We start from the raw sequence: 16,245 nt of genomic DNA, 5'->3' as shown, positions 1-16,245 counted from the left end.
CTCCAGGCTGAAGAGCCCTAACTTTCTCAGCCTGTATATCACATGATATACCAAAATATATCTTTGTATTGCAGTAAAACAATATAATTGTAACCTTACACTTATTACATTGTTTGGAGAAACAGTAGATACCCAGTCCAGCAGTGCCTGGGTCAGAACTGATTTGAACTAACCTAGCATACAGTAGGCAACTACATTATGAAATTTTAGCTTGGTGACAAATATTTAGAAGCCCAACTCAAACCTAACCCCCTTCCTGTTCCTGGTTTTTTGTCATCACCTTTAACAGTTAAGTGAAGGCCGCCAGATTTTTAAATGATACACAAGTAACTGGAAGCCATTTCTCCATACGCTATTGTTACAAGGCACCTATACATCTGCATAATACTGTAGATTCTTACATTCCTGTAGCTCCCATTACCCCTGCAACCAGGAAGGCTACCTCCTTTTTGTCAAAAGCTCCATTAGTGCCTATTTTGACAGATGTGACCCCTTGGTCTCTGGAGTGTTTGGTAACAAAAATTCTCAAGAGTTAGAAACAGGAGAACTTGTGGAGATGCTGACTTTGCTCTCCTCTATAAAGGATCTAGTGCTCAGGCTAGCTCTACGCTCTGTTTTTTCAAGGGCACATTTTCCTCTTCACATTTCCTTCCAACAGTACTTACAATCCAACAGATCAAATAGAGAGGGAAGAGGAAGATTCTTGCCAGGTAACATCAAGAAGCAGATGCTGGGGGTTTGGCAGGGAAGAGAAAAAGAGACAAGCCAGAAAGAGCTAAGGAGAGAGGCAGCATATTGTTACATGCACATGGTGTGGAAGTGTGTGAAAACTGTCATGTAACAGTGCCTTAACAAGCTACAAGCACGGATGGGACATGTGGCCTAACACTCACCCCTCACAACCTACCTGATGGACTAAATTGGCACTTGATTGATCCTCATGTCCACAAATGTGCAATTTCTACCTCTAAAGAGGCCCTAGCATCACAGCTGGCTTCAGAGTAAACACAGTTACTTAAAATGAGGGCAGATAAATACAGCACTGAATCAGGAAAAGAACCTAACACAGCTTCAGGAAAATACAGATTTGCCTCAAATTCAGGACAGTGCTATCTTTTGGGCAACCATTTTTATCTTATTTGAACATTGTCACTTGACTACATGCCATAAAAAAGACGACGAGTAAGTCTGAAAGAAAAAAGATGTCTTGGACTTGTTTGGGTACATACACAAACACAAGGTTTCAAGGGGCTTTTCGTAAATAGCAAGTATTGTAGTGCTGGTGATTTCTCACTCCCCATGGCCAGATCCAGCACAAAGAGCAGACTCCACTCAGGAAATAAAATCTACCATCCAAAGTGCCATTAGGGCAGCCTATTCCAATACACAGCTGGTGCATGAAGGTAAGTTACAGCCTTAGCACCTCACCCTGCCTCTGGAATCGAGAATAAGAGAAACCTTACCCTTACCAGCCCTCCATAAAGACTGCAAGTGTTACGCATAAGGACTCTTTCCACTTGTAGAGAAAATAGAGTACAAACCCAGCCTAGGGAGCTGATGCAGATGACACTGACAAAACATTGACAAAATCCCAAAAGAAAGATTGGAAGTTATACTAGCACAGGAATAGAACACCAAACAGAAGAAAGAATATTGAAAGGAAACATGCTCAATAACCCACATATTTGTAAATCTGCCAAAAGAAACTGTCTTGTGCTAAATTTTTAGAACCAGAAAGTGGGTGAAACTCCATGGGTTAGGAAATATGTGCAACACAGACATAAAATTTTAATATCCCAGATCTTGGGTTTACCATGGAAGAATATGAACAATCTAAAAACACCTCCAAAGGACTGAATAATTTCCCAGCTGGTAAATGAATGGCAGGGGAGCACAGCAAGGCAAATTACCAGCTTTCCAACTACAAAGCAGGTAAGTGACAAGCCCTTTACCCCACTGAGAAGCACATCATGAACCACTGTGTGCTATAGGGTTTTACCATTTCAAGTGCTCTAAAATCTGTCACAAACTTGCGTCTTATCCCATAGGGTCAGTTTTATGTTTCGTTTAACGACTCAGCTGGAACAGTACAAATGCATATTCAGGCAGCTCCCTACTGATTGCCTGGCTGAAAAATGTCAGGGGACAAAAATAAAATCACTCGCTTCCACAGTTATTTCTAAGACAGCCTGGTTAAACTGGCTCCAGAGCTGACTAGATAAGGGATATTTCAAATGTTACATATCACAGAAGTCTTCCTTCAAAATGCCCATTTCTGGTTTGGGCCTTTCTGAAGAGCCATTTTCATAAATGCAAAGATTATGCAAAGGAGGAAATAAGCAGCCCCCATCAAAACTCCTCCTCCCTTGTTGAAGATCATCCCTGAAACACATCTCAAAGCAATTTGAAGATAATTAAAATGTTGATGTGCAGAGACTGTTGCTTATTGTGCTGACCAACACTAATTAATTATTTCTTTGTGATTCCAAGTGTCTGTATCCATATGCCACCTATGGTCTTTATATCTTGGTATTATGTACCTTGGGTAAAGGTCTCTTCTATGTGTGTAAAGTGCCTCGCACAATTCCCTCTCATCTAGGATTAGGGGTCTCTGACGGTAACTGAAAACCGTAGTTGAAAAGGTAATTGAAAATATGAGCAAAAAGAAGCTTGATACATTTCCTAGATTAATGAACAGCACACCAGTGAGCAAAGTATCCTAATAAAACAAAGGACACCTCCTGCTACAGAACAATGGGAAAAGTGGCTCTACACGCCACGATTCAGGGAAAACAATGTCAAAAGTAATTTAGCACTTCTCTTTCTTCAAATCACACTGCTGAACCCTTCAAAGCTGTAATAACTCAAAACTCAGCATCCAGCAGACAGGTTAGCATGGCCTATTTACTCTGCTCAATGAGAACAGCCAAAGTGGCACACAGTCACCCTGACAACAGGCAGAGCCCGCACAGCAGATAACTGCTGCATTTTCTTGCCGAAATAAACACACCCTGCAAACTTGAGTACTCTTTCCCAAAGTACTCACTGCACAAAACCACAAATGTTAGATGGATGCTTGCAGTAAAAAGCTTTTTTGGGTTACCCAAGGCTGGGACACAAGGGCAAAGAAAAGAACTAGGACACTGAATAAGGCCCAAGGTCCAACCAACCCACCAGGCAGGGCTTTGAACTGCTGAAGTGATACACTGCCAATGACAACTGCTGCCATATGCACAGGGGGGAAAAGTACTAGAAATAACACATGTAACAGAACGATCCTTCCATTGGCATCTAGCAGCCAATGAGATGTTACTTCTGACTTGAGGGAGTCTATGGTTCCTGTATACTTTTGCATTGGTGCTAAGTCCTGCAGTTTGTTCAGCTGCTGTCATCACAGCACGTGATAGAGGCAGCTGTAGTTAATTCACCTGCTAAATCTTTCATATCCTTTTCTTGGCATGTCTGTGGAAAACTGCTGTCCAGTGAACAATTTAGAAGATTATTCATTTATTAAACACTGAAATTGGAGCTTCACTGGTATGACCAACTAAGACTCCTGTAAAACCAAACAGGCCTGTAATCCTTCTGGTTCAGATAAACTCCACTTCATTAGAACAGGAGCTTCCGCTGAAGCAGCTGTAGGTAATGTAGGTAATGGAAATTCTTTGCCTTTTAATTAACAACAGCTTACTTTGTATTATGTTAGGGCCTAGCAGAATCATTGATTAGGCTGCTTTTTGTGCTATGAATGATACCACTTACTGAATCTTTTCCCCAACGAAATTAAAATGGCCAAATCACCTTTTTTCCTAATAGCCCTTCCCCAGTACTCTTTTCTTCAAATGCATCATGCACTCCATGACTGCTAGCCTCTAACATGAAAGCATTTTTATTTTACTGAAATACTCTTATGTAGCTTTTCTGTTATTCCTGCACTGTCTGACAAGACCTACCACACAAACCCCACAAAATGCTAAATTAAACACTGCTACTTGTGAAGCTGTATCAATATAATTTGCCTTGGAAGCAGAAAAGAGAAAGATGGAGACTGTCCCATCTCTTGAACTTTTGTGTCTTTGCTGAAATGATAATACCTCCTTGTACTGCCAAATTACTGTGTTGAAATACAACTGTAATTCCCACATATTCTGGACAGTCATGGCCAGCAAGACACTGAGGTGACCACAGTTAACATGACACACTGTAGCTGCCACACATCCAAAAATAATCCTTACAAACAGCTTGTTTAACAAAAACAAAGACTTACAACTGTAATTTATGTCACCTTTAAATGTCACCTTTATTTGTAAAATGTGCAGCAGTCATGCAAAGTTGGTAAGGGATTAAACCCAAAGTTTTAGATGAGAAATACCTCACACCTTGTCTTCTGTACGTCTCTGCCAAATAAGCACTTCCACTAGGCAAATAACTATAAGTCACCACCCAGAAAGAGGAGGAAGCTGGCAGCGTATTACTGGAGCCATCACCCAAAAGCGTGAGCTGTGGAGGTGGCAGGGCACACATCTGGTGTAACCCGTCAAATCCAATATGCTTTTACTATCACAATTGCCTCCCAATCATTGAAAAAAATTACATCTGGCAGCAGGAATCCAGAAATCTATTTAAACAACAGAATTTAGGAAAAAGCTGCACTAAATTCTCTCTTTCTCAGACACACATACACACAAACTGAGCAGACTAAGGAAAGACAGAGAGCTCCCTGCTAGTCACATTAGTTCAGGAGCCAGACATTATGAACGCTCTCTGATCTAGCTCTTGTTGAAATCAATAAAAGCCCCCCCACTGAAGACCATGGAAGATGGAAAATAACCCTCTCCACACTTCAGCCAGAATGTGTGAATGAGAAAAAACTGCCAGCTTTCTTCCCCTCTGATTTTCATGGTCGTTAAAGATCCAGATTATAAAACACAATTTGTCATCTGTGAAGTTTTGTCAAGGTCATGCCTACGTGTGAATCAGGGAGACAGGCATCACCTTGCACTTTGACAAGAAAGAGATACTAGTAGCTGTGCCTGAATAAGCATTATTACATTTCTAAGTGCTGTGGACACAGTATGTCTTACAGCTAAGATAATGGTTGGAGCAGACAGAGAAAGGACTGAAGAAGTGCTCCTTTTTCCTTAAAAAAATGTGATTTTACATTGCTGAAAAAGAAAGGATAATCCAGACACCAGAATTCAATTTTTATCAGTCAGATAACCTGAAATTCAGCTGGCTATCTTAAATGTCTAGAAAGACTGTGACGCTTACTAGAGCATCTATAATCTTTGAAATCAAAGAATGCTTCACATATTTTACTCTCAAGTCCTTCCTTCACACCAGCTTACAATACGCATGCAATTATTCCTGCATCCCCCAGCTCTAGTGACATCCATCACTGCAAAATCATTTGGCCAGAGGACCCATTCGCACTGACCACACAGTGTCTATAGATTTTGTTCTCATTTTTCTTGCATTCTTGTGAGCTCCATTATTTATGACTTCACACATGGCTCATATTATGGTCATCAATATCAAATCAGTTTAATTTTCTATATTGTTTCTAGACACAGACCAAAAAAGAGAAGGAATTGTAGCTTAACTGTGTCAAAGTGAACTCCACCATAACACTAGGCTGATATTAATAAAAATTAGCAACCAGAATAAAGGAAAATATGAGAATCCATTTTTAAAAAATATCAAAGTTATACTTACTGCTGGTAGAAGACATACGGCTGTACTCAGACCTGCAAGACAAAGATTTTAGACCATATTTAATCTAAAAAAGATCATGAAAAATGCACCAAATCTAAGTTACATGACATATTAAAATAGCTTAACACCCATTTAGCATTATTTTTGTGCTAAGATAATAACTGGAACAGGTTTTGAACATGGCTCAGAAAAACTAGCATCTGACATGAATTTTGAAAACACCTACATAGAGTAAAGCAGCTGGGGTTTTGTCTGAGGGCTATTCAGGCTACTTAACTTTAGGCATAAAAATTAAAGCTCAGAAGGCACTCTATAAGCTAAAAATAGGCTGCTTCAGACACAGGCTGGGAGCAGAAGTCTACCAGGGTTTGACCCTGCTCCTCTTCCTTATGTCCTCTAAATGCTGCTTTGCAGATTTTTCCTTTTTTTAAGAGAACTCTGTTTGAAGAGCAGAATTTTTATTGTTCTTTGGTAACAACTGGCAGGGAAGACACAAAACGAGTACCAAATTATAAACATTTAGATGACAAAGCTTTTTGTTTTAGGAAACCCTTTTCCTCTTCAAGACATCTCTCAGTAAAACCATTCACCCATTGGTTCTACTTCAGTGCACACTGGATTACCTGTGAGAAAATCAGAGCAGTTAAGTATTTCGTGCAATGAAATTTTGCTCCTGCATATAACACCAACCTCCTGAAAACCCCTTTCTGAGCTGATTAAAACATGGCCCATTTATGCCCTAAAGATTCAGAAATACTAAGGTAAAACAAATACGCCATCACTGAATATTTAAAAAAATGATTCATTTCCACTTTGAGGCCCTACCTATGAGTTCAGAGTGTGTGGTTTTGGAGATCACAGTCACACAGACTCCACTTCCCCGTTCACTGGGTCCCTAAACCAGATCACACTCACAAGAGCTCTCTGCCATAATTAACGTCCTGCATGTATGCCTTGCAGTGCCCTAAACATAACAGGCAAACTGTCTGGGGAGCTGTAACACAGCTCTTGAATTCAAACTTTGTTTTATATGCATATTTGCATCAACTTTGTAATATTGTTTAAATTAAAAAACACGTGAGCCTTGACTCACAATATATTTGTCTGGAAATAGATACCATCTAAGCATATTTTCAGGATACCTTCATACTCTAGGGTCTCAGACATCCAAGGAAATAACAGACATCAACCCTTCATAACTATAATGGCAGCTTTCAATTTTAGTATGGACATATCTCTGCAGAAGAAACAAAGCAATTATAGTCATCCAAATACTTCATAGCCCTGTGCAGCCCTGTGCTTAGCACTCAGTATTCTGCAGATCAGATGCTAAGACTGCTGATTTAGGTGAGAAAGACCATGAGGCATTACCCCCTTGCCAATCCTGCCGGACCAGTGAAAGATCACACAACCTGAATTTTTCACAATACTTGTGAAAGAAAATCCTTCAATACCATCAAGTACCATGAGGCTATCATAGCTTTTGAGAAAGGCCTGTAATGCTGGAGAGAGGCTTGCCGATGGGGGCTTATAGGCCTCTCCCACTCTCTACTAAATCCTGCACCGCCAGCCACTTCAATAATGCCAGGGAGCAAGGAAACATCTTTGTCACACATGACAGAGACCACAGAATTAGGTCATTAGTAGCCCCTCTCAGTCACTCCATATATATCTGCTAAGTAGCACCTGCTCCATGAACAAAAAGCTATTCCTCAACCCATCTCCCCCAGGACCCTTGTGCAGCTGGCAAAGGCAGAAGCAGTAATGACATGAGCAGAGGAGAAGATCTTCTTGCTACTGCTGGGCCATGTACATACTGCTGGTCTGGCTCTGAGCAGAGACCAAGGGGAAGTGATCCCAGGAACTGGCTATGCAGTGCTGCGCAGGCCATAAAGCTGCAAAGTATTTGCGCACCAAGTCCCATTAGTATCATTTGGCACCATGTACATTTGGAAGGGTGTGAAAACTGTGTAACATGTCACTGTTCAGAAGCCCAGAGGCAAGCAATATACATCCAGCTGCCTCCAAGCATCCCAATAAAGGATTCATTTATTCTGCACTTCTGTTTGAAAACAGCCTGGGGCTGTCCTTCAGTGTAGCTGTGCTCAGCAGTTGGTGGCTAATTCAATATGAATCTGCACTGCTTGGATTTCAGATAGAAGCGAGACAACATTTTGCCTTTTGCTTACTGCAAGTAGAAGCAGCTTTCTATTACTTCACACTGTTATTTTATTATCCCAAAGTGCTGCAGGCACATAGGACACGGAGAATTAATGAGTCCTGAACCAAGGAAGTGGCAGTCTATGTACAGGCAAAACATGAAAAATGAGACAAGAGGAAAAATAAATAGATCGGGAGCGTGAAACGAGGAGACAACAGTGTGCTTGGAGACTAATTGCAGAGACACATTTTAATAGGCTTGAGAATCGCATTGGGGTTTTCATGTAATTCTAACATGGTTCAAGCTAATATTTAATTTGTGTTTGTTGCATAACCAACATACACAGAATTAAAAAAAAAAAAAAAGGATAATTGAGCTCAAAGGCTCATGTAAACCTCAGATGCAAAAATGAGGACTGTACCCTCACTCAGCTCCCTCTATAGTCAATAAAAAAGAGAGGTCTGAAGTGTGTCTCTCCCTAGCTGTTGTTTAGAGTTGAAGCCTACAGAAAACACGTTCCTAATGTAGGACACTCGGCTACGTGCCTAAAACCAAATGGAATATGAGTCTCTCTATGTGCCCTTAGGGCCAACCTGAATCACCTTTTTCCCCCCTTTGACTCCTTTCTTTCTTAGAATTTGTTTTGAATCTAGTCCTTAAGAACAAAAATAACAGTGTTAGTAAAATCGTTAATATTTTCAAAACATCAGCACAAACCAGTCAGATTCATGACACGCACTGGTAATTGGCTTACAAAAAAATGGTTTTCCCCCTTACAATCAGTTATTTAGAATACTGAATTCTGAAGTTTCTGTAAGCCTTTTATGCTTTTTAGACCAGAATACACAGCAAACATTCCTTTGAAAGAGATCATGTATTAGAAAAATTAAGTACCAAAATAAACATCTCCTGAGTCACAGAGACTCTGGATATCAAGCAGTTTTGTTCTTTCCCATTCTTCCATCCCTGTTTTAAACATCCTGAGTTATCAGCTTCTATCAGTTCCCTTGTAAGAGGGTTTTCCCATTAGGATAACTGAAGAGTTTAGTACTCATGGGCTTTAATAGTGACAGACTGGGGCTGTACAGGAGCTCAGGGGTTCCAGGCCAATTACGTGGTCTTGCAGCAAGCTATTTCCTCTGGTAGATGTTACATTAGAGTTAAAAGGAAATATATATTCAGGACAGAAACTGAACAAATGGAGGCCTGTTCCCTTTATAGGCACATAATGAGGAAAAAAAATTATCAAAAAGGGTATTGAAGCAGTGGGAGGTACTGAAAAGGAGGGCTCATCATTCAATCAAAAGACAAATCGGTCTGCAAAGAATTTGTGCTCAATGGTCAGCCACCAGCAAAGAGGAGTTGTGAAGTTGTCAAGAAACATTAAATTAGGAATGTAGACGCTTGAGATAAATGTGGGACCTCGATTCCCATTAGCACTGTTGAAGAGTCAGGACTGTGTATTATCAGAGATGGTAAGACCATCAGGAGCACAAAAGATCCTGAGCAGTCCTCTGAGACCACCACACACTACTCAATGTTGATTACGAATACAGAGCCTCAAAATACCAAAGCAGGAGAAACAGCCCACTGAATACCAGTAAGCAGCTGCTAGTGCAACTTGCAGTTACTGAGTATGGTGTATATGAAACCACAATAAACCTGTTTCTTTGGGAAAGAAGCAGGGCTGTGTCACATCTCTTAATCACATAAGCAAGGTAGCTACACCAGTGTCCTGCTGTGCTTGGGTTATCTTGGCATGCTGATCAACCATGGCACAGCATCATGTTAACATAGCTGCGGCAGTGACATCTATGGTAATAAACAAACACGCTCAAGAGAACTGTCTGGGACTGAAGCCAACTGCCATGAAACAGTCTGCACCTGTACCATTAAAACCTCTTGCCTTCCAAAACATTCCCAGTGGTCTGCTGGGAGTGGTCCCTGAGCCGTGGTAATGTGGTAAAGCAAGTGCCTGGCCCACAGTAAAACACACCCAAGAATCACATGGGAGATAGCTAGACGGTCCCATGCAAACTGAGTCCATCAACCTTTCTAACCATTCAATAATATGGACAACTCTGTCCATGTGCTCAGGGACGCCTTCATGCTGTTTCACACAGTGACATGGTGTAACTGAGGTTTCTGAGCCAGGCAGCATCTCCACAAAGCAGTCTACCACATAAAACAGACATAGATCTCTCAAGTTATTCTAGCAAAATACTACACCACAATATGCAAGTCTCCATTGCCAGGACTCCTTAATCCTCCCAGATGAAATCGTGGAAAGTTTTCTAGCTCTTCTGCTGTCTGCATCCCTCTCTTGCTTAGGACTGATGGAATGGCACCTGCTGGATTCATATTTCCCATGCCTTCTCTGCTAAAGTTGTTTCAGATTTCACGGTTTCATACCAAGAGCTGTATTTAACAGCTTATTTGCCTTCCCTTCTCCAAAAAGCACTCCATGGGGCACATGAGAGATTTTACAGTAAACTACAATGCCTGAGTCAGAAGATTTAGCTTTGTAGCTCTGTCTTGGGCTTCTTCTCACCAAATTGCTGTGGTTCAGATTACAATCTGCGTCATTAATATCAGTCCAACGCAAACCCATTATCTTCATCATACTTCTACTTGTGTAATGAAGATGCCTGCAATGGAATAACTCAGAGAAGCTTGTCTCAAAATGCCTTTCTATGGATTTCTAGTAGAGCAATGAAGTCAGATGATGGATTCCCATCACTCAGCTCTAACTATTACACTCAGGTGCTTACTACCAACAGTACTGTTTGAGGCCCCAGATGAGACATCATCATATAAGGATGAAAGGTTGTTTGTCCTTCAAAAAGCATCTGACAAAGCAGGACCACACTATGCTTAAGTGAGCAAACCTACTTGTTTGCTCCGCATCCAAAGGGATACATCAGGACTCAGGTGGCATGTACCTACCCATCCAAAGCTAGGGGATAAGTCACCCTCCCAAGGTTCTCGTGCTCTTAACTAACAGTAGAAGAAGCCTCATTTATACCAAACCTTCACACAGCCACAGTTAGCTGAGGTGAACCTCACTGCCTGCTGGAGTCCAGCCATTGTAAGTGTCAGCACTGACCACCTGGCCACCAGAATGTGATTCAAAGTCTGTTTCAACCTCAGTTTCAGAGCTTAGTTCCAGTGCTAGCAGATCTGCCTGCCCCGAGGTTCAACCAAACAGCTTCACCAAGTAAATCTGGTTAGAAATAGTGCCTCAACACCAATTTGTGACAAACAGCTTGACTTTATACTATTTGAATGTCAAGTCAGAGACAAGTTGTCTGCCTTTACACATCTGGAATGATGGATATATAGGAAGTGAAAGTCTCAGGAGAAAAAAAAAAAAGAAACCCCAAGGTAAAAATAGGCCTTAAAATAGGTTTCAGCAGCAGTGATTTTTATTCCTGAGTTTCTCATAGGTGGATGAGATGATATGTGAGAAGAGACTGACATGCCATGTTGAAGGACCACCACACAGCTGACAAAGTCAAAAGTGCTGAAACCACTTATGACTTTGAGCTAGAAACACGTGACATGAAAGCAACCCCTGACCCCAATAGGTTTATTGGGGTCAACTACTCACATGTATTGAAACCTCCATAATGCCAGCTCAGTGAGGTGTTATGCTCAGTCAAGGCCTATATGCTTGACAAATAGGAGAGATCATTGCTATAGAAGTAATCTTTAAACACAGCTAACATGACCAAACAGAAGTTTAGGAATAAAAAATTTAAGACTTTAGGTCCAAGAAACTACCCGTTTTCCACATTTGCTACACCCCACACATGATATTGGTCCTGAATGCAATTAATTCAGCTGATGCTTTGCCCTTGACGTCAGTGGTAGCAAAAGTCTGTCTCATTGCAATTCTAAATTACATGCCTAACAGTGTCTAAAATGGTCTTAGTTTGTCATTTTGAGTATTTCAGTCCCCCAAACCTTTATTCTTCTATTCAAAGTAAGACAGTGAAGTAACAGCATTTGCATGGCTTGTAAACCCAAGAAAATTTAAAATCTAACATTTTTACAACCCATCTTAAGTAACTTAGTATTAATTTTTCCGGGTATTTTTTTTTTTTACAATTTATCTGCAGTTCTTTTAATGTATATGCTTGTTGTCCAATTTCTTTTTCTACTTGTTTTGCCCTCTGTTTGCTTTCTAATTGAAGACCAAAGAAAGACCATTCCTTTTTCTTAAACCATCATGGTTTATAGTACAAATCCACTACTAAAATTATTACCAGAGAAAGCTTTCTGTCTCCCATACCTCTGGGCTAAAAGGCTTCAATAGGAGATGAAATAAGGTGTTGATATTAAAAAGCCCAAAAGTACATTTCCCAAGAAGAAAAAATTTGTACGGGCAATGTCTCTCAGACCAAGGATGGTCAAACTCTTTCAAATATCATTACTAAATAGCCAATATACACTAATTGGCTTATACGTTTTACTCCCTTTATATAGGTATTGACAATACCAGCTCAATCCATTTTTATTGGATTCAGGAGTTCAAAATACACTATGTTTGTCCAGCAGCTTCATTGCCAGCCCTATTTACCAAGGCAAATGCAGTAAGAGGAACATATTTTTCAACAGATTAGGAAAATTAAGGCTACAAACTGTAACTGATCTTGCCTGTAGCACAGAGTTTTGCCTGCTTTTGCAACTGGAAGCCACAGCAAAACCTTAAGGAACATATGCCCTGTAGAGTACTTGATGTATTCAATTGGTTAGTTGCTATAAGCAGCTTCAGCAGTACAGGCTCTGCAGAAGAGCTCACACATCATGACATACAATCATCAAGATGACAAGAGCTTGCAGCGCCTGGATTTACTACAGTCACTATCCTCTATTGTTCCTTCAGTGACAGAAAGGGACCACTTGATGTAAAGCTGTTATTGAATTACTCTGATAGTTGCATTTCTTCGTACTTTAAGAGGATGATGGCTGAACTTCAAATAGTTCTTAATTTTTGTTTTAATGTTGGGGTTTTTTTTGTTACTGTTGAGTAATTAGCGAAAAAAACCCAGCTCAATTCACAATAGCTATGATGGGACTGAGAAAGCAGAAAGCAGATCTGGTAAGAGGGAAAAGCAAGTGTTGCTAACAGTTGGTTTGGTGAGAAAGCTGAAATATAAACATTGTGAAAGAGACATATGCAACATGTTTATCAGACTCAAATAGCTGCTAAACAGAGCTAAAAACAATAATGCAGAGACCCATTGCTTTTCAAAATGAACTTCAGTGCAAAGCACTGCAGTTATTAGTTGCCGTATGTCATTGTTCAATTTCATCACACAGACTCTTCCGCTAACCTACACTTTCCAGCCAAGCCTGAGACAGGGATGCTTCATAAAATCATCAGCTTTAGCATCTCACTACCATCAGGCACAAGCAGCTGTCATGCTGGTCACTGAGGTCTAAAGGATAATGTCACCAGCTGGGTCAAATCCTTCCATGTGCCCTTCCCATGGAAACCCAGTATTTCTCTACTCCAGATAAACAGAGCAAATTAAGAGTGACTTGATCCATTAAGGATTTTTTGAGCTTTGAAGCAACCATGAATTCACCAGTTATTTTATCTTCCTTTTACTCATGTTTCTCAAAGATGACTAAAAACCTTTTGTCTCAGTATCTGAAAAAGAGGCCTGGATTTTTTCCTTTAAGCTCCAGAAAATATTTTTAAACTTTTACCATTAGTACAAGGTGAAGGAAAAAAAAATTCTCAGACCACAGAAGAGATGAAAAAAAAAAAATTAATTTAAATTAATAGCTGGATGTATGAAAAAGATCACCATATTCCATTTCCACCTTTAAAAATAATTGTAATATTGACACTTCAGTTTTGGTGCTGTGCACCTGACACCACTTTGCAAGGAAGCTTTACAGTTTTGCAACAGTTGGACTAAAGACCAAAGGAGATAAACCAGATAAGGAGCTGGGAGAAAAACAACCAGGAAAGCCAGAAGCAGGGACAATGAAGACCTAGAAGAGAACAGTGTTAGCAGGAGTGGGCAACTTTTTCTCCTTCTGGAGCCACAGGAGGAGAAAAGTCTCACTGTTGTTCCCAACAAGATGGCACAGCAGTATGTACAATGGGATGGAAAGCACATCCCTCTCTCCTCACAGAGATAGGCTGGTGGTGGGAACAGAAAGGGGGATCACATGGATCATCCTTGCAGCTCCATGGTCTTCGGAGAAGTCCAACTAACAAACAGCACACATCAGGGTCACAAAGTCAGAGACAAAAAGTAGTTCTCCTTGACTCCAATATGACACTTAACTACCAGCAAAGTTCACAGCACTTCATAGGTCAGTATGATGAGTATCATGACAACACTAACCCAATTTCAGGTTGCTATAAGTCTACCCTGCTTTCATAGGTGGATCTTTGATGGTCCTTCTAAGCAGTCACCTTCGTCTGCCTGGTGCTGTCCACGTGTCACTGCCACAAGGACAGTATGTGCTCTGGAGCTCAAACTTAAAGCCCTTGGCCATGACCTCTTCGTATCTTTCTTCCCATGTATCATATCCCCGTAGGTGGATAACAAGAGGAAGAGGGACTTTTTACAAAGGTGTGTAGTGACGGGACAAGAGGGAATGGCTTTTAGCTGACAGAGAGGAGATTGAGATTAGTTATTAGGAAGGAGACAACCGAAGGAGAAGGTGAACTCCCCAGGGGATCCCAGGCACGGCCACGCCCGGTGGCAGAGGCACTCCACGGGGTGCAGTCGGGATGTCTAACGAAGGCTCTGCCCTAGAGCCCTAGCTCCGGCTCCGCCACTGCCGGGACGCGCTCGGCGGCGGCCGCCGGCAACAAGTGCAGCGCTGAGGCCCGGCGGGGAGCTCCCCAGCGCCTCGCCGCCCCGGCCCGGCTGGGGGGAAGGTACAAGCCCCGCGCCCGTCCCCTGCCATTCGCTCACTCACCCGCCCGTCTCGGCTCCCGAGTCCACGCAGTCGTCCTCGCCGCCGGGCTGCTTCTCCATGGCGGCGGCGCCACGGCCGCCCTCCCGCGGGGAGCGGCTGCTGCCGCGACTTGCCCCTGTCGCCGCTCCGCAGTGTGAGAGAAGCAGCGGCCTCCGCCGTCCGGTCCGGCCCACCCCGGCCCGGCCCGGGGGTCGGAGCCGGTCCGCCGGCTCGGCCTCTCCCTCCTCTGCTGCGGCGAGTACCGAGCCCCGCTTCCCGCTCCCGTCGCCCTCCTGCCGCGAAGGAGCCCGGTCGGAGGGGAGGGGGGGATACCGCCAGCCTCCACCGGTCCCTTCAAAATAGCCCCGTCCTGCAAAGAAAACCGTGCACCCACAGCTGTCGGCAGTCCACCGCGTTTACGTGCTTGTATATTAGAAACCACTACAGCACCCTCATTCTATCACTTTTGTTTTTCCAGTTGGAAGAAGGACTAAAAGGGGCAGCGCCCCATATCCAGCGAAAGTTAGCAGAGCCCGTTGGATAGATGTACTCACTAGCCCTCTGGTTTTGGAGTATCCGCTGTTGCTGCTTTTTATTTGAAGTCTTTTGCTGTGCTGAGCTTTCTGCATTCTCCCCCAGCGCTGCCTGGCACTTGGTCATTACATCGAATACAATCATTTTGAAATTACACACAGAAGTGGGCAGGGGATGGATTTCCAAGCCCATGAGAATGTCTGTAATGATGACAAAAGATGATGTGATGCAAAAGAAGCATTCTGAATGCTGCCTGTGAAGAAACGCTGATGTAGGAAAGCCTGCCGGTAGTGGGGCAGTCGTACTCAATAACATGAGAGTGCAGGGAAAAGTTGTAGGTGACCTCCTGTGTTCTGTGCATGTCACACACGCCTCCCGGCTTTGTATTTGGAGGTGAACACCTCTATGAACAAACCTCTCTGTTTCTCCATCTCTTACATAAATGCACCTATTCACCCATGTAGGTGTGAACCAAGACCTCACACAGCCAAAACCAAGAATCAGTCTTTCCTGAACCCACTTGGTCATTCAGGCTGTAGCAGATGACAAGAGGAGGAGCAGAACTGATTTCTTAGCTTGTGTCTCCAAGCAGGGAGACCATCTTTCCATTGCTTCTGAATTAGGTCCAAGCACAAAACTTGCTGTTGGGAGGTGATGGTCTCACAATCTGGATATTCTGGGACAGTTGCAGTAATAAACCTACCTCAGAACTGGAGAACCTCTCCTATTAATGTTTTCTGGCAAACATCAGCTTTGATGAATTGGAATTTTCTCTTCAAAAATCTCTACCAAATCGCTATCAGTTGCAGGAGATGGCTGAAAGTAATCATAAGTAAAAAAAGAAAAAGTTGTGGTTTAAAAAAAATATATTTTCTTCTACCTTTTATTATTTGTGTTACAAGAAA

General features: G+C 42.1%; 1 protein-coding gene across 1 annotated transcript in view; it reads right to left on the bottom strand.

The window, feature by feature from the left end:
* The window catches only part of FAM124A (family with sequence similarity 124 member A), a gene marked incomplete at both ends in the record, with an annotated part of 38,518 nt that extends 23,632 nt beyond the window's left edge, over positions 1 to 14,886 (bottom strand). The window contains 2 exons of the mRNA XM_080613838.1: positions 5,716 to 5,747; positions 14,828 to 14,886. Coding sequence (XP_080469964.1) covers positions 5,716 to 5,747; positions 14,828 to 14,886 — 91 coding nt within the window. The remainder of the gene's footprint in view (positions 1 to 5,715; positions 5,748 to 14,827) is intronic.
* Between the last annotated feature and the right edge of the window lie 1,359 nt (positions 14,887 to 16,245).

The sequence above is a fragment of the Psittacula echo genome, assembly GCF_963264785.1.
Source record: "Psittacula echo genome assembly, chromosome: 3".
Classification (NCBI taxonomy): Eukaryota; Metazoa; Chordata; class Aves; order Psittaciformes; family Psittacidae; genus Psittacula; species Psittacula echo.
This window is presented reverse-complemented; position numbering and strand designations above follow the sequence as displayed.